Source organism: Cavia porcellus, unplaced genomic scaffold (genome assembly GCF_034190915.1).
Source record: "Cavia porcellus strain 051 isolate PalLab524CR breed Dunkin Hartley unplaced genomic scaffold, mCavPor4.1 scaffold_20, whole genome shotgun sequence".
NCBI classification, from domain to species: Eukaryota; Metazoa; Chordata; class Mammalia; order Rodentia; family Caviidae; genus Cavia; species Cavia porcellus.
In genome coordinates, this window is record NW_026947503.1 from 66,687,237 (window position 1) to 66,714,038 (window position 26,802).

The following is a 26,802-nucleotide window of genomic DNA, read 5'->3' on the forward strand; positions in this document are numbered from 1 at the left end:
CTCACCGCCTCCCCACCCCTCTGCCATTCCGGATGGATGTTTTCCTGCTGTCATTTCCTGCCATTGGCAGTGCATCCTCTAGCCCACTGCTTGACGTGTTGGCTTCCAGTTTCTCAGGCTGCAGTGCCCTGTCACTGTCCCAAGCCCTCTGGGGGCAGGGAGATGAGGGGCTCTCTGTCCTGTGTCTCTGGAGGACATCACAAGGTGCCTAGGAGCACACTGCAGGAGCCTGTGTCTCCCCAGAGCGCAGTGATTGTTTTCTGGCAGCGCTGGGCTCTTCTGATCTGTTTCACGGCTAAGCGTTCTGTTTTTGGAGGGCATTTTAATGAACAGCCTGTGTGTGTCAGGCAAACACTTCTTGTTTCACAGCTTCTGTTATTCTGCAGAGCCAAGGAAGCTCAGAGCTTCACATGTCCTAAATTCACCTTGAGATATCACGCGAGCTCAGAGACTTTCTGAGACTGTTGGAAGTCATTATTAACATTTTTAAAAAGGGACATAGAGAGATCAACAGGCTCAAACTTGTTAATATCTTGAAATATTTCTTTGCACAGTTCAGCTGGTGTAAATCCTTCCTGTGTAGGATGTCTTTCTGGCCATGGCAATGGGGATTTGCAGTAATTAACTGCTCCGACCCTGATGGTCTGCTTCATTTAGGAAAAATCCAAGTGTTTGGTTTAAAGTATAGAATAATCGTGGTTGCAAAGTAATTAATTCCTATTAAGTCGTGGAATATCTGTATCACCTCATCTTCCATGGCAAATTCTCAGTTTTTTCTGTTATTAGACTGTACTTACAATTGCTTTAACAAAGAGAGCTTGTAGAGTCAGAGCCATGGCAAAATGTAGGTCTCCGTCTCACCGTGGCTGTCTCTCGGGGTATCCAGTCCTCTGTACACTCATCTAAGACTCTGAGTAGCCATCTATGTGTATGTATTCATCTGTCTGTGTCTGTCTGTGTATCCATCTATCTTTCTGGGTATCAAGCTCTTCCTCTGTCTCTAGCTAAACCCATCCGTCTCTCTATACGCCCATCTGTCTGTATCCAGCTATCTCTCTGGGTACCCACCCACCTCTGGTTGTGTCTATCTATGTGTCCATCTCTCTGTGTGTCCATCTGTCTCTCCCTGGCTACCCATCCGTCTCCTGGGTCCTCCCATCTCCACCTCTCCCCAGTCCTCACCTACCTGTCCATACTTGTGAGTGCTGGTGCCATCTCTTTGCCTCTACACCTTGGGGGATTGGCAGCCTACTTCCAGGTGAATTCAAACACGGTTCCCAATGCTCCTGAGTATACCGCAACAGACTGTTCATTTGTTCTCTCGTGCCTGTTCCTACTTGGATTACATGCGCTCCTCCCTGTCTTAAAATAGATCTGGATGTTGCTGACACTTGCAGTCCCCAGAGCAGTGTTCCATACAGGGCCTTGTCCAGGAGGAAGGACGCAGTGAGACACGCAGAGCAAGTAGTAAGCTGCCAGCCCTTTGGAAAGGGGTTCCTAGATTAATTCACAGTGATTTGGGTGAAGACACAAATGCTTCTTGTTATATTCCCGAGCGCCCTACCTAGAAATGAGGCGACTGTGCTTTCTGCACAGAGCTGGTACTGCTGCACTTTCTTTTTCCTTCTTTCATGTATTTATTTATTTCCATTTTCTGACTGGACAGCGTTGTTATATCTTTGGGGGGCAGTGTTAGGACTGAAGCAGCGCCTTTGCACTGAGTCACATCCCCAAATACCCCCCCACCGCGCGCGCGTGCCCTCTCCACACAGTTTTTCAAGGCAAGGTCTTGCTGAATTTCCCAGGCTGGACTTGCAACAGTCCTGCCTCGCCTTCTGGAGTGGTGCTAGGGTATTGTGTGTCACCATACCTGACTAATAAGTTTCTTTTTTTTCTAGTAAGTTTCTTTTGAAACAAAGACTTCTCTCAGGGGAGGACAGCACCAGGGGAGGGGATCAACACCAGGAGGAGATAAGCACTAGGAGTGGGGTCAGCACTAGGAGGGTGAAAAGTAGGAGTGGGGTCAGCACCAGGGGGGTCAGGACCAGGTGTTTCAGGTCACAGATGCTCTTCTAGGAAAGTGACTTCTGGTGATCAGGTGTCTGTCTTTGGGGGTCTCCCTAAAGCTGAGACTGAGAGCTGGTGAGGGGCCAAGCCCCTCCTTTGACTGGGTTCTGCACCTTTGTCCTGTTTCAGGGTAGCAGTGCAGGGGCTGGGGATCAAGTGACATGTAAGGCTCTCTGTGCAGACGTAAGGTTGAGTGACACCCGCCGGTTGGACAAAGCTGGCTCCTGTTGCTCTATGTATCGCACGAATACCTTCCAGACACACGTGGAGTAGGGCAGCAGTGGGGGGCGGAGCCAAATAAGTACGCAGTCACCCGTTGTCACAGGTGATGCTAGGCAGACCCAGACTGGGAAAGATGCTGACAAGTGGCTCTTTGGGTTGCAGGTGGCTTCCCAAGGAAATTCTTAAGCTGGAGTTAAAAAGCGCAAGAAGGCTAGTTTGGCAAAGAGCTCAAGAAGAGCTTCCAGGTAGAGTGAACCCCAGGAGTGAAGTCCTTGAGGCTGGAAATGGTGGGGGGAGGGGAAGGGGATGGAGAAAAGGAGACTGGAAGCCCAGCCAGGCCCTTGCAGAGCTGCACATGGGAAGAAGGGGTGATATTTTGCTCAGTAGCGAGCAGAAGGATTTACATTCCCCCACAGGATCTCCTAGGAGGGGCAGGCAGCAGCAGGCTCTGTGGGTTGTATGTGGCTGGGGCAGGGTAGGTTTCAGAAATCTTTGCAAGAAACTGGAATGTTCCCAAGCACAGGGAGCAGCTTAGGGTGGGAGTTCCGTGGCCTCCTAAGGAGGGTAGTACCCAGACTCGGCCTGGGGCTGTTTCCTGTGAGGAGGACTGGCCTAGTGACAAGTTTTGGTTTGTTACATCTGTCTAACTTGGGTTTGTTTTGTTTTGTTTTGAAGTCTTCCTGAGGAAAAGAGAGATAGATAGAGCAGCAGGCCCAGCAGGACAAGCCTGGACTGGGAAGGACCCACCATGCCCTGGGCCTCTGCACTGACTGCAGAGAGGAGGAGGGCAAGGCCCTCTCTTACAGAGAGAGAGCCTGGAGGCACTGGAGGGCATTAAATTTGGTTTTTGGTTTGTTTCTTGCTGGTTTGAGAATGGGGAGGGGATGTTGTTTGCAAAGAGTTAATATAATTAGAGTCCCAAGCGTATTAACTTGGAAAAATTTGGGTGGGTTGTTCTTACAAAAAATAAACCAGGACTCAGGGGCCATGCATTATCTTCTTATGTAGTGATTTGTTGGCTATTTTAAGCCCACTGGAGTTTTATAATGCCCTAGGCAGTTACTTAGGTTTGGGGCATATTAAGGAAACTAAGAAGCCAGACAAACCCTTGGCAAATTTTTCCAAAGGTCCAGCTGTCAAATGAGGATCAGTTCAGCAGGTGAGGGACAGGGAGAGAAAAGAGACCATTCACTTCCTTGCCACCCAAGAGCATCTGTGAGATGAGTCATGGCAGGAAATGAGCAGGATGCCAGAGCTCCAAGCAGGCCTGGCCTTTTTATCGAAGCAATTCTGTTTTGTCTTATTTGGTTTGGTTTGGTTTTTGGTTTTTGAGACAGGGCTGGCCTTGAACGCATAACTGTCCTCCTGCCTCAGCCTCTGGCCTGCTGGGATTTCATGCGCCATCATGCCTGGCGTATCTCAGCAGTTCTTAAAAGACAATGGTCCAGTTGTCTGTCCTTTTATATCCAGGGACACGAGTTCCAGGGCAACAAAATCAGAGGTCCTCAAGGTCCTTACATAGAATGGTGCCCTGGCCCAGAGGACCCACGCACATCTCTTAGCCTTTAGGGACCATCTCTTGATTATCTCTCATGACATCAAGGCAAACAGGGTCTGAGTGGTCGATGTCATGCCTGGCTCAGGGATAATGACAGGAAGTCAGGACAGGCCACGTGCAGATGCCCTGTCAGGACCCTACTGCATCCCTGGTCTGTGGTTAGCTCATGAGTGGCCGTTTCTCCTGGGAAGCAGGCCCTGCTGTCATGACTGCTCTCGCGGGTTAACCGAGGCTCGGCAGGCTTGTCCCTTGCTTGGGTTGCATGTGGGGTAAGGGAGAGGTGGCCCAGGAAGGTGGCACCAGGCTTTGACACCCATCCTCTCCCCCTCACCCCTGCTTTCTGTCCCTGTCATGAGTCACTGTGCTCAGCCCTCAGGGAAGCCTTCACACAGTGGAAATCAAGAGGTGACTGCACCTCCCAGAAGTTGGGAGAGGGCTTTTGAGAAATCAGGGTATACCAATGTAAACAAATGATAAGATGGGCTGATGTAAGTCTCTGCTTAGTGACCTAAAAAAGACAATCATTTACATGTGAAGCGAAAGTTACAGTTGTTTACATAATATCCTGATTTCATATACTGTAAGCCATGTAATGTAGACAGTCATTAACGTATTCCTCAAAGACGCTGTCCTACACATTAAGATGTTAATAGTGGCCATTTCAGAATATTGAGGTTCCAAGGAACTCTGTTTTTCATTCTTTTCTTTTTTTGGTTTTTGTTACCAAAGATCGAACTTATGACCTCACGCTTGCCAGGCAGGCACTTATGCCGCTGAGCTAAATCCCCAGCCCTCCAGGGAACTCTGAACAAAGAACCTTATTTTGGAAAATGTCAAGTGGAGTGTATTGTACACAGTGCATGGTACTTCAAGACCAAGCTAACTTCTTCTCTACCCCAAAGTTTTCCAGCCTGCATTATTTTGATGGCATTCACACATCACTTCATTTCACCTGTAATGCTCTTGATCTGTAACTTGTTTTCCATAGTGACAATTGTATTGTCACATCAATGATGCTATTATGTATGAATTATTTAATATTTCCAAATATCCAGTCAGTGACCAAATGTCCAAACAGCTTATCATTGTCATAAATGGTTTGGTTGAATTTTGAAGTTTGTTTGAATTGCAGTGCAGATAAGTTGCAGATACTGTGATTAGTCACGTGTCTCTTTATACTGTTTTGGTTGTTGTGTCACAGGCGGGGTGTTCCTGTGTAGTTCAGGCCAGCCTTGCACTTGCTGTGACCCTCCTGCCTCAGTCTCCCGAGTGCCAGTTCTGGAACTCTGAAGTTAACAGGTCACACTCCCTTTTCAGCCAGCCTATCACGCTCTAATCTCCTGTCTTATCTCCCTGGTCTGGCTGTCTCATTTCCAGTGCCCGTCGCATGCCCCTGGGGCCGTGTGCAGTTTCTCTCTGTCTCTACTTTCCGCCTGCCCCAGCCCCTAGGGTCCGCTATGGCATGGCGTCTCTTTCTCATCTCCAGATGGGTTTCCTGCCGGAGCAGTCCTCCAGGAACTCCACTTGGTCGTCATGGCGGCCAGAGGGCTGCTGCGGGGCGTGCCCCTGTGACCAGTGTTCCCACCTGCCTACTTCTCTCAGACAGTCAGCTCTCTCCTGTGCTCCTTCTGGGTGAGGAGAAGCAGCTGCTCCAGTCCGCTGCACCCGACCCCTGAGTCTCCGCCTCGGAACTCTGTCCATCAGAAATAAGAGGCCAAGAAAAGGAAGGAAGGGGGAAAAGCAGGAAGGGCAGGTCCCCCACATCCCTGTGTATTCGTGCTCAAACGTCTTACATATATTTTCTTCTGTATTTTGAGGTATTTTTAATAGGAAAAAATATGAAAAGACGTGAGACATGGAAGTATGCCATGTGTAGGAAGCTGAAAGGCCAGAGCTGTTTAGAATTCATGTGGGACCAGCACAAGGTGGATCTGGTGTGGGATATTGATTTTGCGATTGTCACAAAAGCTAAAATTTCAGCTCTTTCTGCTGATCAGCAAACAGGCCTCGTCTTTTAGGCCAGCAAGGGCAACAGCTCTTGCCAATCAGAGCTGTAACTGCGTCCACCAGTCTTTTAGCTGCAAAAGCTGGAGCTTCAGCTGTAGCCGGAGTCCACTGGGAAGCCATCTAATGTAGTAGTAATTGACATAAGGACCCAGCATCACACTAGGATCCTCTAAAAATGCGCGGCTTTCTCTCAGGGAGGAGGTAGCACCCCACTGGCTGAAGATGTCACTTGAATAAACTTTCAAAGAGGTCTGGCAGTCGTTGGGAGTCTTCTTCCCTCCCTGTCACTTGAGGCTGACAAAAAGGAAGAGGTGTTTCTTTTGCGTCCTTTAAATTGTGACTGATAAAACCCAGCAGGTCCAGAAGATGGGAGGCATCTAACTGCACATTTTGTTCCTGAATGAACACAGAACTGTTTCCAGAATGGCGCGCAAAGTTGGATGGAGCCACCTTGGCTGTTAGCAGGCGGCAGATGTGACAGCTGCAGAAACTGCTGCACAGCTCTCGCCTGCTCCATGAGTAATCAGATGACAATCTTAAATGTCAGTGGCCTTAGCCATCATGCTTGGGCTTTGATGCACATCCATTCCATCCAGGCTACGCAGTGCATGAGTGCCTCTGAGCTCAGCTCTTGGCGTGTCCTGCACAGAGACACCTCTGCCTGCCCCTTTCAGGATCTTTTGGATCATGAGATGGTCCTTAAGTGACATCTTTTTGTGTTAGAAGACTCTGATTTTGGAACCAATTTCCTCTCCATTTCCATGTCCTGGTTACTTAGTAGACGAATGTACTGCCTACCCAGTCCTTCAAGTGCCTGTTTTAGAGCTCATGTTTCATGCCATCTCCAGGGTGACTGAAAAATTGAAGACAGTGCCAATATGACCACGTGGAGAACACAGCTTTGCGATCCATCAGAATGTCAAGATGTGGGTCGTAATCAGGGCCCGTGTGTCCCTGTTATTATTGGCAGGACTGTTGGCAGATAACCCACATTCTCCTAGCCATGGTAGAATGATGATAATAAGGGGCATTACGCCAGCTTCACCAGGTTGGGGGTGGGGGCAGCCTCTGGGAAGATCTTTGAAGACTGTGAGGTTGTGTAAGGTTGTTATTGCCAGATTGCAGTGCAAAGCAGAAAAAAGCAGCTCATTGAGAAGAAATATACCCACCTGAAGGGCACAAGTCGGTGGTCTTTGATTTATTCACAGTTATGTGCAACCAGCAGCACAGCCCAGTGGGAAGCATCTTCATGGTCTCAAAAAGCAGCCCACACCTCTGAGCTACTGCTTCCCCTCCCCTCCTCTCACATTCCCAAGTTTACTTTGTGTTTATTTTTAAATTAAGTTAAGTAGAAATAAGATCATTTGAGAATGGCGCTAAAATCCTATTTCCTGCACGGCGTACCTTCGTAGGGCTTTCTAGTCAGTGCGTCCTGTGCGTTGGCAGGAGGGGTGGTGAGCTGAGGGATAAGGATGGCCCGACCACGGAGAGCACGGAGCCCAGGCTGCTTCTGTTCGGGAAGCAGAGTAAACAGATGAGCCCTCGCGGTTGCTGCTGAAGTCAGGTCGTAAAGGCCGGGTGGGTGGTGGGAAGCTGGCAGGAAAGGGGAGATGTGAGGGGCAGAGAGGGAGGGCATCGCTGTGGTCCAGAAATAGCCGGTATTCCCCTAGGTTTCTAGATGTGAATTTGACTTTGTATGGCAGAGCTGGGAGAGGAGGAGGGAGGAAGGAGGGAACACCTCTGTCTTCTGCAGTATTGTAATCCCAAATAGTGACTGTGGTAATCCAAGTACTGTAATCCCTTTTCTAGTCTTCTTCACAATCCAAAACCCATTGTAATGTAATTGGAATTCCAGTGAGTTAATTCCAATCTACCACCTCACATGCAACCCACAGGGAGAGTAAAGACACCAAGACATTTTCAAAGTTATGGGCAGCCAAGGTGTCCTAAGTCCCATCCAGGAGAGAATGTGTGGGCAAAAGCCCTGACCCAAGGCCTCTCCCAGCATTTATTATCCTGTGAAGAAGAGAGTGGCAAAGGGTGAGTGACAGTGAGGATGGTAACCTGAGCTGGCTAGCCAGGTAGGGAAAAAAGCATCTGTGCAGAATGCAGGAAGAATGTCATGGAGAAGGATCGATCTGTGTAATTCAATTAAGGTGGCATTTGAATGGTTTAGGTTCAGTTTCTGATATGTAAACTTTTGTGCCCTGGGGAGCTGTGGCCTCTTGCTTTGAGGCTTATACCCAGCTGATATTCCCAGAGCTGAGTGGCTCTGCCATCCCACTATGCTCATCTTTTTTACAGGGAGAACTATTCGAGGAAACAGGAGACTGTCTGATGGCTTTAGAGATTGCATACCAGTACCCAGGCTGGCCTTATTTGCAATGCTTAGAGCTAATTGAAGAAAGAAGGAAATATCACAGCCAGCTCTGTGCATGTCAGTGCATGGAAATTAGTCTCCCCAATATACTCAAAGTCATGACAGTTGTTCTGCGTGGTGGAGTCACACACATTGCCTCCTATACGTAGAACCCACAATCGAGTGGCTGGGTGTGGTGTTGATGAGAAGAAGGACCCAACCTCACCTCTTTCTGTTGCAGGTCGCCAGATCCCGCCCTTGGACCCCCATGAGAAGGGCAACAACGGAGTGATCTGCATGCACGGCGGGAAGCCACCCTCACAGGCCCATCGGTGCTGCTGACCGGACCGGGCGCTCAGGGCGCTGCTGCCACAGGAACCACGCCTGCGCTCTGGAAGGGAGGTGCAGGCCTTGCTCCTGAGGCTGCAGGGAGCCAGCAGGACATGTCCCTGAAAGGGAGTGAGAAAGCTGGGGAAGCCTCACAGCTACAGCGGCCCTTTGGTGCACCAGACGCCAGCACAGTTGTGCTTGCTGGGTAACAGGTGCAGTTGCGTTTTCTGCTAGAAGCATTAGAACACTGTTGGATTTGTCCACGAGTCTTAAGTACTGTCCTCCGAGTCCTGGGTCACCTGGCCAGCTTCCAGGAACTTCTCTGTCGTGCCTACCTTACCTGACTGGCCTTCACCAAAAGGTGAATTTAATATAGAAGATTAGATTTCTGCTGGCTTGGGATAAGCCTTTATTTATTACTGTTCTGAGGGAAGCCAGAGAAGCATAACTGGGCCACCATTCAAGCTAAGGTTTGAGCTGCTACAGAAGAGGAGAAAAAATGTCTGAAAATGTGGCAGCCACCTCCCTTTCAACTCAATTGGTGATCACTTTTTTAAGTTTTGGTCAGATATAAACAAACGGATTTAATCATACCACAATTGTACATACAACTCTGGGATCCAGAGACCCAGTTTGAAAGTGCTGGCTAAATCTTTACTATGTAGGCAGGGCTAGCTGGAGCATACAAACGTTCAGAGGGTCACCATGCACACATCACCTGGCTGGTAATAGACTCCTGCTCTTTTAGGGGTGCTCAATATTATTTCCTAAGAACATGCCATGGTGTCATTTCTCGGGGAAAAATTAGCCAGAGAATGCTTTGAGTTTAAACTTGAGTAATTATAATAACCAGCCATAGGTTATAGCAAAGCCAGCCAGAGAAAGAGTTACCACTTTAAAACTCTAAGGCCCCCAAGAACTATGAAATTGGGGAAAGTATTTGCAGTGTAGTTGGGCTTGGAGACAGGCCAAGCAGAGGGCCACCAGTGTGACCTTCCAAGAAAGTGAGGGTGGATGCCGAGGCAGACTTTCCTGTTCAGATTTCCTACTGCTCAGCTAAAGATGTCTGAATACCCAGGAGAGAAAGGGAAGAAGGAGAGAAAGAACACTTATTTCCACCAAAAATGCAAATCCTATCCCCACTCTGGCTTTCATAAGAGCTTGGGATTAAGCAGGGTCTAGGCTTTGGTTGGGCCAGCGCATGGCTGCAGCATGGGTCCTGGCACAGTGTGCCCACAAATGCCAGCTGATACCTTCTTCACTGTGAGCATTCCAGGGCCAGTGAACCTAGGTGGACAGCCCCGCCACGTGAAGGCCAGGAAGGAGGTGGTTCAGGGCCTTGAGCTAGCTCTCTGTGATTTGGCATGAGCTGGTATTGCAGGAGCTGGTTCCACCAAGGTCTCACTGGCAAGACAGGGGTATGGCATCTGCAGGAAGGAAGGGGTGCCTGGAGGGCCTGGGACCAGGTTTTCACTTCCTCTACATTGATGATAATCAGTAAAATGGACCAGGTTCCCATCACACATTTATGTTTTTCAACTCTAGGATGAGTTGTCAATTTGAGTTTCTTATGGCTTTGCCCAACTTTGCAGAGGTGATTGACAGGCTTAGAATATGAAGGCTAGAAAGAGTTTGGTTTCAAGGGTGTCTCTTGGCTCCCGCAGACAGATACCCCAAAACCAGCTGCTGAGTGGCATTTCGATGTCTCGGCCTTCACAGGGCTTATCGCAGTTCTTTTCTACTCTGCCAGCATTCTTGCCTGGCGTGCTTCTTTGTCAGGCCCAGAAATGGTGACACCTCCTGCTAAGGGGAGAAAATTGAACACTGAAGTAACCTCCTTCCTGGTGACACACAGGCCCGAGTCAGCCTTTCCTTGCGCATCTTTCTGTGAGCACCCGGGTTTCTCTCAGCCAAGAGCTCACATTTCTGAGCCGAGACAGGTCACACCCCAGCAGAGAGAGTGGCAGCTTTGACTGTGCTAGCGTGGTTGTACTTTTCATACAATATCCAGTCTTAACAACATGTAGGGATCCACCCACCAATGAGCCCCTGGTGGTGTCTCAGAAGCACACGGGGGAGAGGGGAGGCAAGCCCCCGTCTTAACATTCTGTGTTGCCTTAGCTACTGAAGCCAATCAGAAGACCAAATATGTGTATCATCACCACTCAGAGCAACTGGCAAGGAGAGCGGGTGGGACTCGGGCCCAGGAGTCTTCACATAGACCAAAATCTCCTCCAAAGACAAAAGCCTGGGCCTTGTCCATGTTGAGGCTGCCTACCCTTTCTTCTTTTGGGTTGGAAGTACTTTTGGCTGTTCTAAGCATTGGTCCACAACCACGTAACAGTATATAGTGCCTGGAAATCACCGTTGCTCCAAAATGCTGAGTATTTTCATGTAATATAGCATCCCTGGTATCGTTTCCCAATACTCACACTTCTCCATCACATGGAGATGCGTGTATACATGTGTAAATATGACTCTCTGCTGGTTATGCTGAGATACAATCCATTTCAAACTGGCCATGTTCTGTAGGAAAAGCATGGGTTCTCAGAGGGACTGCTTCCCAGTGGAATGCCCTAGACCTGGGAATGGGCTGTGCAAACCTTTTAAATATGTACAGTATTGACTTGCCATTCATGACTTGAAATGGCACATTAGGGTGCTGACTATGACGTTGCCTTGCAGACTAACAGGTTGAAGACCTAGAGCTAAGTTCTATCCTATAATATGGGCTGTGCCCCAGTGCAAACTAGTGCCTTTAGTGAGGGAGGCTTGGGTGACAAGATACATAGCCTCTACAGCTGAGGACTGTGGCATGAGGTGGTTGGGAGAACACCTGCGTGCCGGCTCCCCCCTCATGGGCTCTGACACACTTGGCAAGGTGTGTGATGACAAGGGCTCGGGGCTGCACGCGGACCTCGCGGGGGGCTGGATCACCCTTCACTGTCATCCATGACCCAATGGCAGTGCTCTCTCTGTGTGCAAGCTGCCACCTTTCCTGGTACTCTGTAAAGGGTTTCTGTCTGGGCTGGCCCCAGTTCTCATATTTGGAAGATGCCTCTGCAGACACCCAGGACCTTTGTACCTTGTATTCTATTCTGTAGTAGAGCACTTCCTTCAGCAATGACCATTTGTATCGATTGTTTTTGTTTTAACACACACTGCTTCATATTAATAAATGTTTTAATTTTACCAAGTTTGTCTTTTTCTTATTATAATGTTTGGTAGAACAATTTTTTAGAACTTGCAGTCAATTTGAAATAGAGGGTAAATCTCTAGAGAAACATAAATACCTGTGCAAAGGAAGATGTGTGACATGTTCTCTGATACACTGTTTGCAATTGCAAAATGTTGCCCCCTAAGGAAATAAGTAAAATGTGGCAGGCACAGTTACACAGTGAGAGCTGTGGGGTAATAAAATGAATGCACCATTTGAAATGCAGCGTTGTGTACCTCAGAAACAAAGAAGAAACACAAGACTGCCATCCCTCTCCCTAAGGGAACGGTGCTCGTGGTGACTTCTGTAGCCATTAGGCAGCTTTCTTGCTTCTGTTACAAAACACCCCATGCCTGCTGCTTAAAGGAGGAGAGGTTTAATTTGGCTTATGGTTTCCGAAGGTTCCTTCAGTGGTTTTCCATCTGCAAGACAGAAACATCATAGTGAAAGGGTATGGCAAGGGGCTGGGGATTTAGCTCAGCGGCATAAGCGCCTGCCTTGCAAGCAGGCAGTCATGAGTTCGATCCCTGGTACTGATAAAAAGGAAAAAGACAAAAAAGAAAAAAAAAGAAAGGGTATGGCAGAGCGAAGATGCTTAGTTCATGGTGGCAAGAAAGCCACGAGAGGAAGAGCATCACAGAGGGGGGGACCAGACACGGACCTCAGAGTCACACTTCCATGACCCACCAGAAATGTGCTTTACTATTCCTCTAAGTGGCTGGATCTCAGAAAACAGGAGCAACCAGGCACCCGTGTGAGTCAGTTTAGGTGACTGGGAAGCAGCTGGAAAGGCTCTCATTTAGGCTCAGTGTCCAGGGTGACTGCCAGACCCTGCCAAAGAGAGACAAAGGGCTCTGCTCCCACCCCGCCCTTCTGGGTCCCTGCAGGAAGGGAAAGAGCTTGAGGGAGTGATGCAGGTGCATCTGTGGGAAGATCCAGGCTGCACGCACCTCCCACGGTGAGGGAGGTGGTGTGGCGGTGTCCACAGAGAGCTGGACTGGCAAGAACAGGGTTCAGATGATTTCATTTATGATGCAGGTTTCATACAAGTTTCAGTTTATAATTACAGAAGAATATATATTCACAATAGAAATATGAGAAGACAGATAAGCAAATTTAAAAAGGAAAGAAAAACGACTCATGGTTCCCATCTTTCAGGGTCGTTGCTGTTAATGCAACGAATATTCTGTGTGGTTTTCTATTCACACGTGAATTTTATTCAAAGGACGTAATTTTCAAGAAGAGCTATCTTTTGTTAGTCCTGTCTGTTTAAGAATGTTTCTTGGGGTTCTCTGGAGAGGCTCACTGCACTGTACCTGTGCCCCAATGGGGAGGAGTCTAGGGTGGGTCTTCACCCTTTAACCCTTCTATTTCCCCTCCTTCACACCGCAAGCCTTCCTGGCTAGCACTTGGGCAGAGAACTCAGTATTTATCTTACGTGGACTTTGATCCCTGAATTCTGGCTAAGTCCTTAGACTTTGCCTCCTGGCTTCAAAAGTAGTGAATAATGTTATATTATATATGGCCTCGTGATTATAGTGACCAGTTAGGGTTAGACAAAGGCTGTCCCCTGAAGGTCTCGTGTGGTCACAGGGCTTCGGAAAGGCTGAATCGTGGGAGTGATGCAGCGGCTTGCTGTGGAGCTGGGTCTGGTGTACAGGTGGGTCCAGGGGCTGTGGCTAGGGGTGACTCTCTCTCCTGGCCCTTGGGTTCTCTCTCTGCTTCCTGACAGCCATGATGTGAGCATCTTTCCTTTGCACAGGCCCTGCCACTGCGCCATTTCTGTGTTTAAGCCTGTAGGACATGGACTGAAACTTTTGAAACAGGAGTGAAGGTAAATCTCGCCTTCTTTAAGTGGCAGGTGTTGGGCATTGTGTCTCAGCAGTGAAAGCACGACCATGGCAGTCTTCTCCCTTTCATTCCTGCAGTCACAAGTAACCGCTAAAACTCAACAGGGCAAAACCAAGAAGCCAGCTCGGCACGGGGCAGCATCCCCACTGCACTTAGCCGTGCGTTCCTTCTTAGGGCCAAATCTGAGTTATCTGTAGGCATAGTGATGCCAAGCATTTGCTCATAAGTTTTTCACATCAAATCTTTTGCCATAATTTTTTTGGCGCAGGGGTGGGGTATGGAAATCAAACTCAGGACCTCAAGTTTGCCAGGCAGGCACTGACCCAAATCCCCAGCCCTGGCCATAATTGTTTTCACTACTTCTCTTGTCACTACTTGGTAGTGGAATTGTCGTAGTTACTTTTCTCATTGCTGAGACAAAATAACTAACACCAAAAGTTAAAGGAGGAAAGGCTTATTTAGCTCACAGTTTATAGTGGTTTCAGTCTGTAATTGGCTGGCTATGAGGTGCAGTGGCTTTGCCAAGGAGATCAGTTCGTGGTGGGCAGAAGATAGCAAAAGCAGCAAGGGGAGAGGGAGAGAGAGGCAGAAAGAGAGACATAGAAAGACAGACAGACCCTTGTGTCCTTTTTGTTGTATTCAGGTACCTGCCCTACAGTGGGTATAGCACTCACACCCTTAATCCCAGCACTGTGCCATGACCTGAGTGTCACAAACTCTAAAAGCCTGCTTGCATGATGACGTGAGGCTTTGTGGGGACATTAAAACACAAGCCATAACGGAGATGTAAAAAAAATAAAAATAAAAAAAGATACAAGTTCAACTTCTGAAATTCCATTATCATCATCAGTGTTCCCAAATATTAGTCACCAATAGAATAACTAAACTACTATATCGCCATAAACATGTTAAGAATATATTTTGAGACGGTCGGAGTCTGAAAATGGCGGCGAGCTAGGGGATCGAGCGAAGAATCTCTCCAGAGAATTCAAACTCAAAGCTAAAAAAAAAGACAGCATGGAGAGGACCAGACAAATCGATAGCGATTCTTATTAACCAAGACAGTACAGCTGGAGGATTTAAAGTCGTGCTGAGACCGGAGGCTGCAAATCCCGCGCCCTTAAATCAACGAACAGACTCGTGGACCCAGCACGAAAAGCTGAGTTGCTTTTGGGGACTGCGGAAACTGAGACCCAGATCGAGACTCCAGGTGGCAGCCAGTTCTGCACCGCTGCACCAGAGCAGATGTACAGAGCTCTGGCGTTTCGAATCTAAACGGTGCACAGAAATCTGACCGGTCAGCGCTGAGTCGCGAGGTGGGGAAAAGTGGACGGCTTGGTGTGCGGTGGTCCCGGAGTGGGGACTTGCACCGGACTCTGGTGAGTACAGAAAACCCCGCGGCTGCTGGGTTTGACCAGAGAACAGCTGGCCCGCCACCACGGGGAAATCAATAACACAGAATCTGGTGCAGACATATTAGCCTGGTGGCAGAAACCGCAGCTTGGTAACATCACCAGGTCCCCCTGTAGGGAGGGCTGGTGGAAGACATCTTGAGTCCTGGCAGAGTCTGATTGCTTGCTGGCTTCAGCTCCGCACGGAGAACTTAGTGGGAGCCATCTTGGTTTTGGGCAGATCTGCTTTTCTAGAGCTCCTATCACAGAGAGGTTTGGAAGAGAACGGCTGGGACCTGGGCAGAATCCTGTGCCATTACCCAGCTGCTTCTGATTCAGGGAGAACTGGCAGGAGCTACTGGGGCTAGACCAGGCCTTTGCTTGGGGCCCAATGGGCGGATGCAGAATGGTCACAACTCAGTGACAACCAGAAAGTACAGCCTAATTTATGAGCTAACTGACACAGAGGCTAGAGACTAGACTGTACCACCCCTGCATCCCAACCTACCCCAGATAACAGCAAATTGGGGAGGACAGCAAAAACTCAAGCCAGCACGCTTCTGAAAGGCCCTAAGCAATTCAGAGAGGGCCAGAGAACTCCAGGACAGTCTGAAAGAAACCAGAAACATGACAAGAGATAAAAATAAAAAAAAATCTCCAGCTGTTCAACAGGAGAAATTAAACCCAAGAGAGCTAAACACTGAAGAGAACAAACACAGTAACCATCCATTGCTCGACACAGCATCAGCCGAAATTAAAAAGTATTTACATGATCTCATAGAGGAATTTAAAGATGTACTCCTGATCCAAGTGAGGCAAGATATAAAGAGATTAATTAAAGAAATGACAAGCCCCGCCCAAGAGAACACAGATGGAAGAACTGAGGAAATCAGAAAAGAAAGAGAAGCATCTGAAGAAGAATTTAAGCATAACTTAGAATACATGAAACAGATCCAAAGAGAATATCAGGAAACTAAAAACTCCATTGAATATTGGCAAAATGCCTTGACAGAAACTAAAGACAACCTTCTGAAACTTGAAGAGAGATTTAGGGCTTATGAACGTGAAAGAAAAAGCCTCTTAAAAATAACAAGGAACCAGAAAGAAGCAATTCTAAAACTGGAAGATGATAAAAAGATGCATAACCTAAGAATAAAGAATGTGAGTGAGGAAGCAGGAACATCCAAAAATGAAATACAAAAAATATTCACAGAGATATTAAAGCAAAATTTCCCACGTATAGCAAAAAGAAATGATATCCAGATAAAAGAAGCATACAGAACGCCAGCTACCTGCAACCAAAACAGATCTACGCCTAGGCATATAATAATCGAGATCCCAGAAATCCACCAAAAAAACAGAATATTAAAAGCAGCCAGAGAAAAGATGCAGGTTACCTATAACGGGAAATCTATCAAAATAACAGCAGACTTATCAACACAAACTCTCAAGTCAAGAAGGGAGTGGGGAGAAATATTCCAAGTCCTGAAGGAAAAAAATATGCAACCTAAGTTCATATATCCGTCAAAACTCTCTCTAAAAATTAATGAAGAAATAAGATACTTTCAAGACAAGGAGGAACTGTGGGAGTACGTGGCCACCAATCCAACCCTACAGAGAGCGCTGAAGGACATTACAGAGAAAGAGAGGAAGAGATATCAGGATTACAGCTACAGTGGCAGAGAGGCCTCAATGTATGGGGCAGACCATGGAATGAGGGAATAAGGTGGACAAATTATAGCAGAAAAGTGGAGTAGCAGACATGAGGCAGAGACGGTAAGCTAGTCTTTGGTAGAGACAGCTCTGAAACTATATTTAAAAAAAAAAAGCAGAGGTCATTGCTAATGGTGTATAACAATTTAAAAGACACAGTAGTCCTAGTGACATATTTAGATTGAATTAAATTTGTTCTGGTCTGTCCACTCATATCAGATTTGAGGACACAGACCTCTAGAACCAAAAATAGCAGGTTATACCACGGCAACTATCCTTACTTTCCTATTGACTTAGGCTGAAATTCTGTATTACTTACATTGTCTTACTATGACTGATCTTAATTGTATCTGAATCATAAGACTATTGGTTGGCCTTGACTGATCCTATTTGAAATCGGTATGCATGTTAGAATCAACCCTAAAAGTAGAGGAAACTACTCTGAGCATGACAGGATGTAAAGGATATCCATACTGGTATGAATCAGTAACAGCTCTCAAATACTACAATGCAGTCAAAGATAAGTTTTTATAAAAATAGGTGATAGTATATTTAACTATAATAAGCCAGTGTTGTCGACAAATCTATTGAAAATAACAAGAGAAAACATAGTAGCTACGGAAGATCATTTATATTATAGTTTTATAAGTCTTATCCATTGCATGTTTATCTAGGAAATTGTTTCGCTGTCTTGTTATGACTTGGTTTTCCCTATAATACAGAGAGGATAGGAACAAATACTCTGAGGAAGAGACCTGAAAAACCCGAGGCTTATTTTGTAGCATTATAATATAAATTCTAGCAATCTATTGCTTGCTGATTAAAATGACTCTGGACTGGTTTCTTCAGCTCAACTTCAGCATATGCAGAGATGGGGACGGCTATCACAAAGAGAATGAGAGATGCAATGGTAGTTGGAAATGTCTTCCCTAATCTGGAACTTGAGGACCTAAAAAGACTCCATCATCCTGTAATGATTTGATTTGTTCTATAATATGCAATAAGTATAGAAAGTGGGTGAAGTTAGGGACAACTATTTGTAAGAAGCTAGAGACAGTTAGATAAGGTAGATCTCCAGTGGACTTGCTTTGAAATCTGTATTTCTTTAAATTGTTTTTTATTTTTTTTTAAATGTTCTGTTCTGTTTTGATATGGTTAACCTTATCCTCTTAGAGATGTAAAACAAATAGGTGGGACTGATAATCATATTACGGAGCTTTTGTTTGGCCACAAAGCAGAATGGTTTGTAGGGTCACTTTTTTGAATGTCATTCTAAATACTTTAATTCTATAACCTGAACAGCCATTTCGAAGAAGACAATTTGTAACTCATCAACTGGCAATTTCTTACCTTTTGTTTGTCTGTAATTTAGTATTATTTCTACCCTTTTTTTTTAATCTCCGTGTATTTTTTTTCGTTTCCTTTTCTTTAAATAAAAAAAAAAAGAATATATTTTGAATATTTTCCATGTGTAAACATGCTCACCAGTGGCAGGGGTCAGCAGATTTTCCTGCAAAGGGCCAGACAGTAACTATGGTAGACTCCAGTAGACTCCATTAGTCCACTCAGATTGGTCAGGGCTGTTCACATCGGCTGTTGCAGTACAGAGCAGCATTACAGATTGATGTGAATCTCCCCCCAGATCCATATCCTGCTGTCTTAACTTCCCATACTTCAGAAGGTGAACCTTTCATGGGAATATGGTTGTTGCAGACATAGTTAAGCTTCTCCGTGGGTTGGCTGGGTCCCTAACCTAATAGGACCATTGTCTTTGGAAAGAGGGGTAATTGACACGGGAACAGATCCACGGAGAAAATGGCCTTCTATGAACTGAAGGAGACTAGGACAGACCCCTCCCTCATGGCCCTCAGCATACCTTGAGCTTGGATTTCCAGCCCCCAGAGCTGAGATGAACACAGTGACTTCTGTTGTGTACCCTGTTGTGGTGGACTATTACAGATCCCCTAGCAAACTAATTTGTCAGCCACCCACACTGCATTCACAAATGGGCCATCTGGGTTTGGTGGTGGATGCCTGTAATCGCAAGAGGCTCGCTTTGAGATTGAATCCAGCCTGGGATGCATAGTGAGCGCAAGGCCAACCTGAACTATGTAGTGTCTGAAAAAAAACTAAATAAAAACAAAAATCAAATGAACTCATTAAGGTCTGAGTGAGAGATTATTCTCAAGCCAAGTGCTGGCTGATGGGCCATGGTTTACCAGCCTCTGACCCTGTGGAATCGTTTTTAGGGACTCCTCAGTGATCCTTGGAATCGATGAACTGCAAGTTATTTAAACAGTTTTCTACAAAAATTAGAGAAGATTTTATTCAAAACTGCTATGATTGATAGTATCAAGTCTGAGCGTATAGGCAACTATACTGAAGATGACAAACTCTATGATATACATTCTGGTTTGATAACTGCCGGTTTTTGAAGTTCTATACTATACACAAAGTTGTATTTTCATTAATACTGTTTTGTACTGATCTATTCAATTATACTGTGTCTGATGATATATCCAATTCTATTGGAGATAACATGAGACAACACAGGAACCATGGTAGAACTCTTTGTACAAAGGTCTTCTGTGTTTTTTTCATTTCATGTGTTTATAGGAATATGGTTTGTTTTGTCTTGCTTTGTTTTGTTTCTCCCTCTACTATAGAAAGGATAGAAATACATGTTAAGACTCATGCATGTGTAGAACCTATAAACAGTTTATGAGAACTGATCTTATGACACATGATGAAATAAACAGATACTTTGAAGAAAAAGAGACACTAAAATACCCAGTGCTGGTACTGGAGTGTCATAATGTGAAACCCAGCAATAGTATTATTCTTTGTTCACAGTGATATTAACCTGCTTGGGTTTATTCAATCTCAACATAATTGAAGATATGGGTAACTGCATTTATGTTCAAGTGTATAGGATTGATAACCATATTACTAAGTTTTTGTTGGACAGTTGAACAGAACTGGTTGCAGTCTCACTGTTTGAATCCCCACTTTATATGCTCCACTTTAGTATCTTGAATAACTACTTGTAAGAAGACAATCTGTAATCATCAACTAGTGATTTCTGTTTTTTTTCTTTGAAATCTGCCATGATTCTGATGGGCCTTCCTTTATAGGTGATCTGTTTCTTGCCTCTAACAGCTTTTAATATTCTGTTCTTATATTGCATTTCTAGGATCTTGATTATTATATGCCTGGGTGTGGCTCTGTTTTGGTTGTAGGTGGCTGCAGTTCTATATGCCTCATATATTTCTTTTCCTATGTTTGGAAAGTTTTCCTTAATTATTTCTGTGGACAACCTTTGTAGTTCCTTTGTTTGTACCCTTGCTTCTTCATTTACATTCTTTATTCTCAAGTTATAGATCCTCCTGTTGTCTTCTAGCCTTTGTATTGTTACTGCTTGTTTCCTTGTTATTTTTAAAAAGTTTTCCCTTTCATAATCCCACATTGCAAAATTGTCTTCGTTTGGACAACCTATCCTTAGTTTCTTTCAAGCTGATTTGCCATCTTTCCATAGTGTTTTTAATTTCCTGATAATCTCTTTGAATCTGCTTCATGTATTCTATATTTTTTATATTCTTCATCAAATGGTTCTCTCCTTTGAGTTCCTCCCTTTTTCCATCTGTGTCTGCTTGAGGGGTGCTTAGTATTTCTTTTATTAATTTTGTTATATCTTGCTAAATATTTCACTTTTGAACTCAACTATGAGGTCCCGAATATATCTCTTTATGTCCACTGGCCCTGTGTCTGATATTGCATGTTTGCTGTTCTCATTCTCTTTTTTATTTACCTGTTCTGGATCAGTGTTCTCAGGGTTAGGACCTGGGGACTTTTTGTTGCTGCTTCCTCTTCCCATCTTTTTTGTTTCTTCTAGGAGGCCCTAGTTTCTTTCTTTGTCGGTTACAATTCTTCTGAAGCACACTGGCTAGATGACCCTTCCCACTGTCATGTGCTAGTGAGTTGCAGACAGGGACAGCGTATGCTGGCCCCTCCCCTTCGGATCGGTCAAGCTGCTGTGGCCTATACTGTATTACTATGTGCCGCCTCTCCTCTGGGTCAGTCAAGCTGCTGTAGCCTGCACTGTATTACTTTGCACTGCCTCTCCTCCGGGTCAGTCAAACTTCTGAGGCTTCACTGGGTTAGTGTGGTTAGTGTATGTCACCACTGTAGGAACTTGATTTAGGATCACCTATTGGTCTCAGCCAGGTCATGTGACCCAGGCTGAGCTCATTCCACCAATCCCATTCAGGAAGGGAACAACTGACTGAAGTCACTGCTGCCCCTTGTACTTGCCAGTCCTACCCAGTCCCAGAATGTCATCTTCCAGAGCCCTCCTTCCTATGGAATGGCTCCACTCCCATCACTCACCACAGGTCAATGGAGGCACCCTGCCAACTCAGCTCTCTGTTCAGCTTGCCAACCCCCATACTCAATGTAACTGTGTCTCCAGTGAGTTGAGGTGGCAGGACCTCGGATGGTCGGCAAGTTGCCTGCTGTAGCAGGAACACTGAACCTTTAGTTGTTCCAATAATAGCACTGGAACTGTATGTTTGGTTGGTTCTTCTCACCTTAATTTCTTCTTGGGATGAGAGAATTCATCTCCCTCTGTTTGGGGCTCCCCACTCTGTATTATGTTGAATTTTAAGCTGACTATCTCAGGGAGCCTCTGTAGCCAGTTGTTATCTCCAGAATAAATTTCTAAACTCAAATTCCTAGAACTATTGGTAGACATTTTAAAGACATTGGGTAGATGTTGCCAAAATGCTTTAGAACAGGTTATGATTCATAACTACCAGGAAGACATTAAAATTCAACTTGATAAACAAAGAAAGTAATGCTGTTAGTGCTTTAATTTGCATTTCTTTATGTTATGGTTTGTTTCTAGATGTCCCTCAAAATCCTCATGTGCTCATAGGTGGAGCTTTTTGGGGGTGGCTGGATCTAAAGTCCGTGTGGATTAAAGGTGTGTGGTATTGGATTAGTCCCTAGTTGGATTAGCATAGTTCTGAGTGTGGCTGAATGGATTTATTAAAGAGGGAACCCTCACCCTGGGTATGGTGGCAACAACCAGTAGGCCTGTAGCCTGGATGGAATATAAAAGGCCAGAAGGAAGGCAGGCTCGCAGTTTTCTGCCTGCTCTTCCATGGACTGTTTCTCCTCTGCCATCTCTCTATCGCATCATCCTGCCTTGGATCCAGCTGGAATAATATCTGTACAAATAGTGAGCTAAAATAAACTTTTCCTCCTTTAACTTGTAGTTGTTGAGTATTTTGTCCCAGAAATGGGAGAGTAATTAGACAGATTTTGGTACCGTGAAGTGGGGTCATTGCTGTGACTATCTGGCCACAAGGTTTAGTCAAAGTACAGGCAGAGCCCATGACAATGTCTCACGCAAGTCTGTGTCAAGGATCTGTACTGGGAAGGCCCAATGGTCAATGGTAGAAACTAGAATGGCTGAACCAGAAGGATAAAGGATCTGTGCCCACAGCAGAGGGATCTACACTGGAGCCAGGAAGTGATGCTCAAGGTAAAGAGCAGAGCTCCCCCAAACAGAACCATAGCCGTCCTCAGCAACAGTGAGGAGATGAACTTCTTCAATGATAATGAGAACAGCTGCATGCATATCAGGAAAACCAGCACGACAAGCTTCTCCAGGAGAACCATCATCTTGAAAGGGTTTTATGAGTACAAAGCTGGCTCTGGCTCTTCCACCTGTCCTGGCTTCCAGGGCCCCCACATGTCCCCCCTTCCAGGGCCTCTCCCTCTTGATGTGCTCCACTCTTGTGCATCCATCCACCATGAACCCTTGCCAGAGCATAAAGGATACTGGTGCCATGCCCTTGGAGCTCCAGAACTGCGAGCTAAATCAATCTCCTCTTTATAAAGGACTTAGCCTCAGATATTTTTCTACAGTAGCAGAAAATGGACAGAAACAATGAATGAGTCATAAAGAGTAAGCTGAGGCTAGAGAATCCTGGAGGAAGATTCCAGAAGAGTAGTTTCATGTTATCTATGCTGGACAGGTCATTCAACAGAGTACAGCCCATGGCAGGGGAACAGAGTGTGGGCCTTGGGACAGCCCCCACCCTGGGTTTATGACTTGGAGTGAGCTACATGATTTGTAAGGTGCTGATCATAATGGTCTTTACCTCAGTGACTTGGTATGCTGTAGGAGATAATGACCAGGATTGTGTATTTACAGCCTTAGGCACAGTGTGGCCAACAGCATGAGGCCACCACAAAGCTCTCTGATATTCCTATTGGTAGTACTAAGACAGGAAACCAACTGTAAAGTGCTACCTGAATGTAATTTTGGTGTTAGCTTGCACAGGTCAGAAAACGTTAGAAGGTACAGTCTTCACCCAGAGGCTTCTAAGAAAGAACAGGAGTGGATGTAGAAAAGGAACCAGAAATGGAAAATGCTCAAGCTGGAGCCTCAGAAAAACCAGACACAATACTGGACCCTCAAGAAGAAACACATGAAGGTGACCCCAATGGTAAGGAGGCAGGGAGGAAGGTACCTTATGGGCCCACTCTCCTGGGAAGTAGGTGGCAGTATTATGTGTATAAATAATGCATCTGATCATACCCTGCTTAGCCTTCTGTTGGACGAAGTTATTTAAATTAACACATTGTTCATCAGACTTCATTTGTGATCTCTAAGAATGACATCACTCTGTCCTGGAGTAGATACGTTTTGTTTCTTTTGCATTTTTATTTTATTTATTTACTTTTTTGTTCAGAAAGCCCATTACAGGTGCCATCCAGGAATGTGCCTCTTCTAGTCCCAGAGTTCTTGGTTACAGCTCAGGCCATGGAGGAGATGGCCTTTGTCCCTGTGGTGAGCAACACACTCCACATGTCCACAGAAGAGTCTGGGTTCCTACAGAAGAACAGTGATATCCTCAGGATCCCAGAAAACAGTATGCATCACATAAAAGGCAACATCTCTGGATCCTCAGCTGAAACCACACAGCCCACACATAACAACACCCCTGAGGCCTTGGCAAAAACCACCCAGCCCAAACAGGGGAGTATCCGCAAGTTCTCAGAGAAAATCATCCAGTTCAAAGAAGACAACATCCCAACAACCTCAGAGGTAACAACTCAGCCTGAAGAGAGTGACATCCCCAAGTCCTCAGAGAAACCCTACCAGTTCAGCCCAGGGAATATCCGCAAGGCCCCAGAGAAACACTACCAGTTCAGCCCAGGGAGCATCCCCAAGGCCTCAGAGAAACACTACCAGTTCAGCCCAGGGAGCAGCCACAAGGTCTCAGAGAAACCCTACCAGTCCAGTCCAGGGAACATACCCAAGGCCTCAGAGAAACACTACCAGTTCAACCCAGGGAACATCCCCAAGTCCTCAGAGAAGCACTACCAGTTCAGCCCAGGGAACATCCCCAACGCCTCAGAGAAACACTACCAGTTCAGCCCAGGGAGCAGCCACAAGTCCTCAGAGAAACACTACCAGTTCAGCCCAGGGAGCAGCCACAAGTCCTCAGAGAAACACTACCAGTTCAGCCCAGGGAGCAGCCACAAGTCCTCAGAGAAACACTACCAGTTCAGCCCAGGTAACATCCCCAAGGCCTCAGAGAAACACTACCAATTCAGCCCAGGGAGCAGCCACAAGTCCTCAGAAAAACACTACCAGCTCAACCCAGGGAACATCCTCAAGGCCTCAGAGAAACCAAACCAGCTCAACCCAGAGAACATCCCCAAGTCTTCAGAGAAACCCTATCAGTTCAGCCCAGAGAGCAGCCGCAAGTCTTCAGAGAAACACTACCAGTTCAGCCCAGCGAGCAGCCACAAGTCCTCAGAGAAACACTACCAGCTCACCCCAGAGAACATCCTCAAGGTCTCAGCAAACATCATCCAATCAAAGCACATTAATATCCCCAAGTCCTTGGCAAGAATTACCCAACCCAAACAAGAGAACATTCCCAAGTCTTTAGCAAGTACAGTTCAATCTAGAGAGGGTGACATTTCTAAGTCTTCAGAGGAAACCACCCAGCCCAGGGAGTACGCCATCCCCAAGTCCTCAGAGGAAACCACCCAGCCCAGGGAGGACGCCATCCCCAAGTCCTCAGAGGAAACCACCCAGCCCAGGGAGGATGCCATCCCCAAGTCCTTAGAGGAAACCACCCAGCCCAGGGAGGGCGACATCCCCAAGTCCTCAGAGGAAACCACCCAGCCCAGGGAGGGCGACATCCCCAAGTCCTCAGAGGAAACTACGGAACCCAAGGAAGATGCCAAAAAAGAATTGGTGGAGCTCCCTGAGGAGGATGTGGTAAAGGTGATCACAGGCAAGGAGGACTTCAACGAGGCGCTCAAAGAAGCTGGGGAGAGGCTGGTGGTTGTGGACTTCTCAGCCACGTGGTGTGGGCCCTGCAGAGCCATCCGGCCGCTTTTCCACTTCCTGTCTCTGAAGCACAAGGATGTCACGTTCCTGGAGGTGGATGCTGATGACTGTGAGGAGCTGGTAATAGAATGTGAGATCGTTTGTCTCCCAACCTTTCACTTTTATAAAAAAGAAGAAAAGGTGGGTGAACTTTGTGGTGCCCAACATGAAAAACTCAAAGCAATAATTACAGAATTAAAGTAACCATATATTCTGAGAACATCGCAAATGGTAGGTTATAGCTTGTTTTTTTTTCTTCTTAATTTGCAAAAAAGAACAAGTTTAACAAATTTATGTATATAGGACACAGCTTTTTAAGCTGTGAGCATGAAGCGTGGGCTTTCAGAGCACAAGGCATGAGAGCATGTTGTGACCATGGGCCTGTGGATGGGAGAGGAGAGTTTGGAGACTCCTTGAGTGGAGATTGAAGTCCTCTTCTCTTGCTTATTTTTTCAGTCACCTTTGGAAGTTCTGCTCACTAGATGTTTGGGGCAACAATGGATTTTAGAAAAGTCTTTTGTAGCCATGTATCACTACCAACGAGTGGCGAGCTCTTTGCCATGTGTGTGTATTGACAGGGCTGGGGAACCTCTGAGTAGATTCTTCAGGACATCAGTGGGAGAAGTTGCCCTGTAGCTCACCTCTTCCTCGTGCAGGGAGTGCTGCAGGTGCCCACAGGCCAAGGCGCTGCTCCCAGCCTGCTGAACTACACTTGCAGAGTGTGAGGCAGAGCTCGGCCCTTCAGTGTTCTCAGAGGCTTAAGCCCTGTGATCCTTCATGCCTTGTGACATCAGCACCATGCTGGCAAAGTTCCTGTTTCATTGGTGTGGCAACTGGATTCCTAATTCCTATGCCCAGGGCTCCCTGGGCCCAGAGGACCCGGTGTGGCCCACAGGTGATGGGTTGGTCCAAGGGGTTGTTACTGCTGAGGTCTGGACCTTAAGAACTTGTGGGAAACCAGATGAGTTTGGCTAAGGGCACACATTGGCGACCCCAGGATCTCCGAGGGGCTACCTTGTGTCCTCCGCCTTTCTTATAATTAGGTGCACGCTGTGTTGGTGCTCTCTGCCCTCGTAATGCATTTTAGGTGGCCAGTGCTGTATTGCTAATCCCAGGCCTTGTGTGCACAGCAGGGCTCTAGGATCCATTCATTGCATGGGGCTGAATGCTTATAGCCCCTGAGTGATTATTCCCATTCCCATTGCCCACCTGGGTGCCACTGTGCTGTTTTTCATTGGCTCAGAATGTTGTTTAGAAATATGAATTTGTTGGCAATATTTTAAGAACTACCTTTCCCTTTAAGTCCAAATTTCTAGCTTTTCTTGAAACATGGTAAGCTCTGGCAACCTGAGACTTGCATTACTTTAAGAGACAAATCTCCTCTTGGGGGCTGAGTGGCAGCTTCCTCTGTGGGGTGGCCTTGACCCCCAGTCCACCACAGAGCCTGGCAGGCTTCATGTGTCCGGTTGATGTCCTCAGCTGCACAGCAATCCCCAGGCTGAGTCTCAGAGTGGGGTTGCTGATGCCTGGTGAGACACAGGCTTCCTTGGCACCATCAGCAGCCGCAGGCAAATATGGCAGGTGGACCCGTGATTCACGCACTGGTCCAGAGCAGGTTTGGAATGACCTCCAGGAAAGGCAAATTAATGATGAGGCTGTTAAACGAGAGGA

General features: G+C 46.4%; 2 protein-coding genes across 4 annotated transcripts in view; both read left to right on the plus strand.

The window, feature by feature from the left end:
- Positions 1-11,735, plus strand: part of Rab31 (RAB31, member RAS oncogene family) — a 103,300-nt gene extending 91,565 nt beyond the window's left edge. For all 3 annotated transcript variants that reach the window (XM_003464432.5, XM_063231982.1, XM_063231981.1), the window contains exon 7: positions 8,455-11,735. In XM_003464432.5, the coding sequence (XP_003464480.2) occupies positions 8,455-8,555 (101 nt within the window). In that variant the 3' untranslated portion in view covers positions 8,556-11,735. The remainder of the gene's footprint in view (positions 1-8,454) is intronic.
- Positions 11,736-22,938: 11,203 nt separating this feature from the next.
- Txndc2 (thioredoxin domain containing 2) lies at positions 22,939-25,576 on the plus strand. Its single transcript, XM_013146649.2, has 2 exons — positions 22,939-23,230; positions 23,477-25,576. Exons 1-2 carry the CDS (start codon positions 23,146-23,148, stop codon positions 25,333-25,335), a joined length of 1,944 nt encoding a protein of 647 aa, XP_013002103.1. The 5' UTR covers positions 22,939-23,145; the 3' UTR covers positions 25,336-25,576.
- Positions 25,577-26,802: the final 1,226 nt, after the last annotated feature.

What these genes read in the sequence shown, in the direction of transcription:
- Txndc2 (XM_013146649.2), top strand. Translation starts at nt 23,146, where the DNA reads ATGGAAAATGCTCAAGCTGGAGCCTCAGAAAAACCAGACACAATACTG. An exon ending in ACATGAAGGTGACCCCAATG is followed by an intron (nt 23,231 to 23,476) that starts GTAAGGAGGCAG and finishes TTTTTTGTTCAG; the next exon opens with AAAGCCCATTACAGGTGCCA.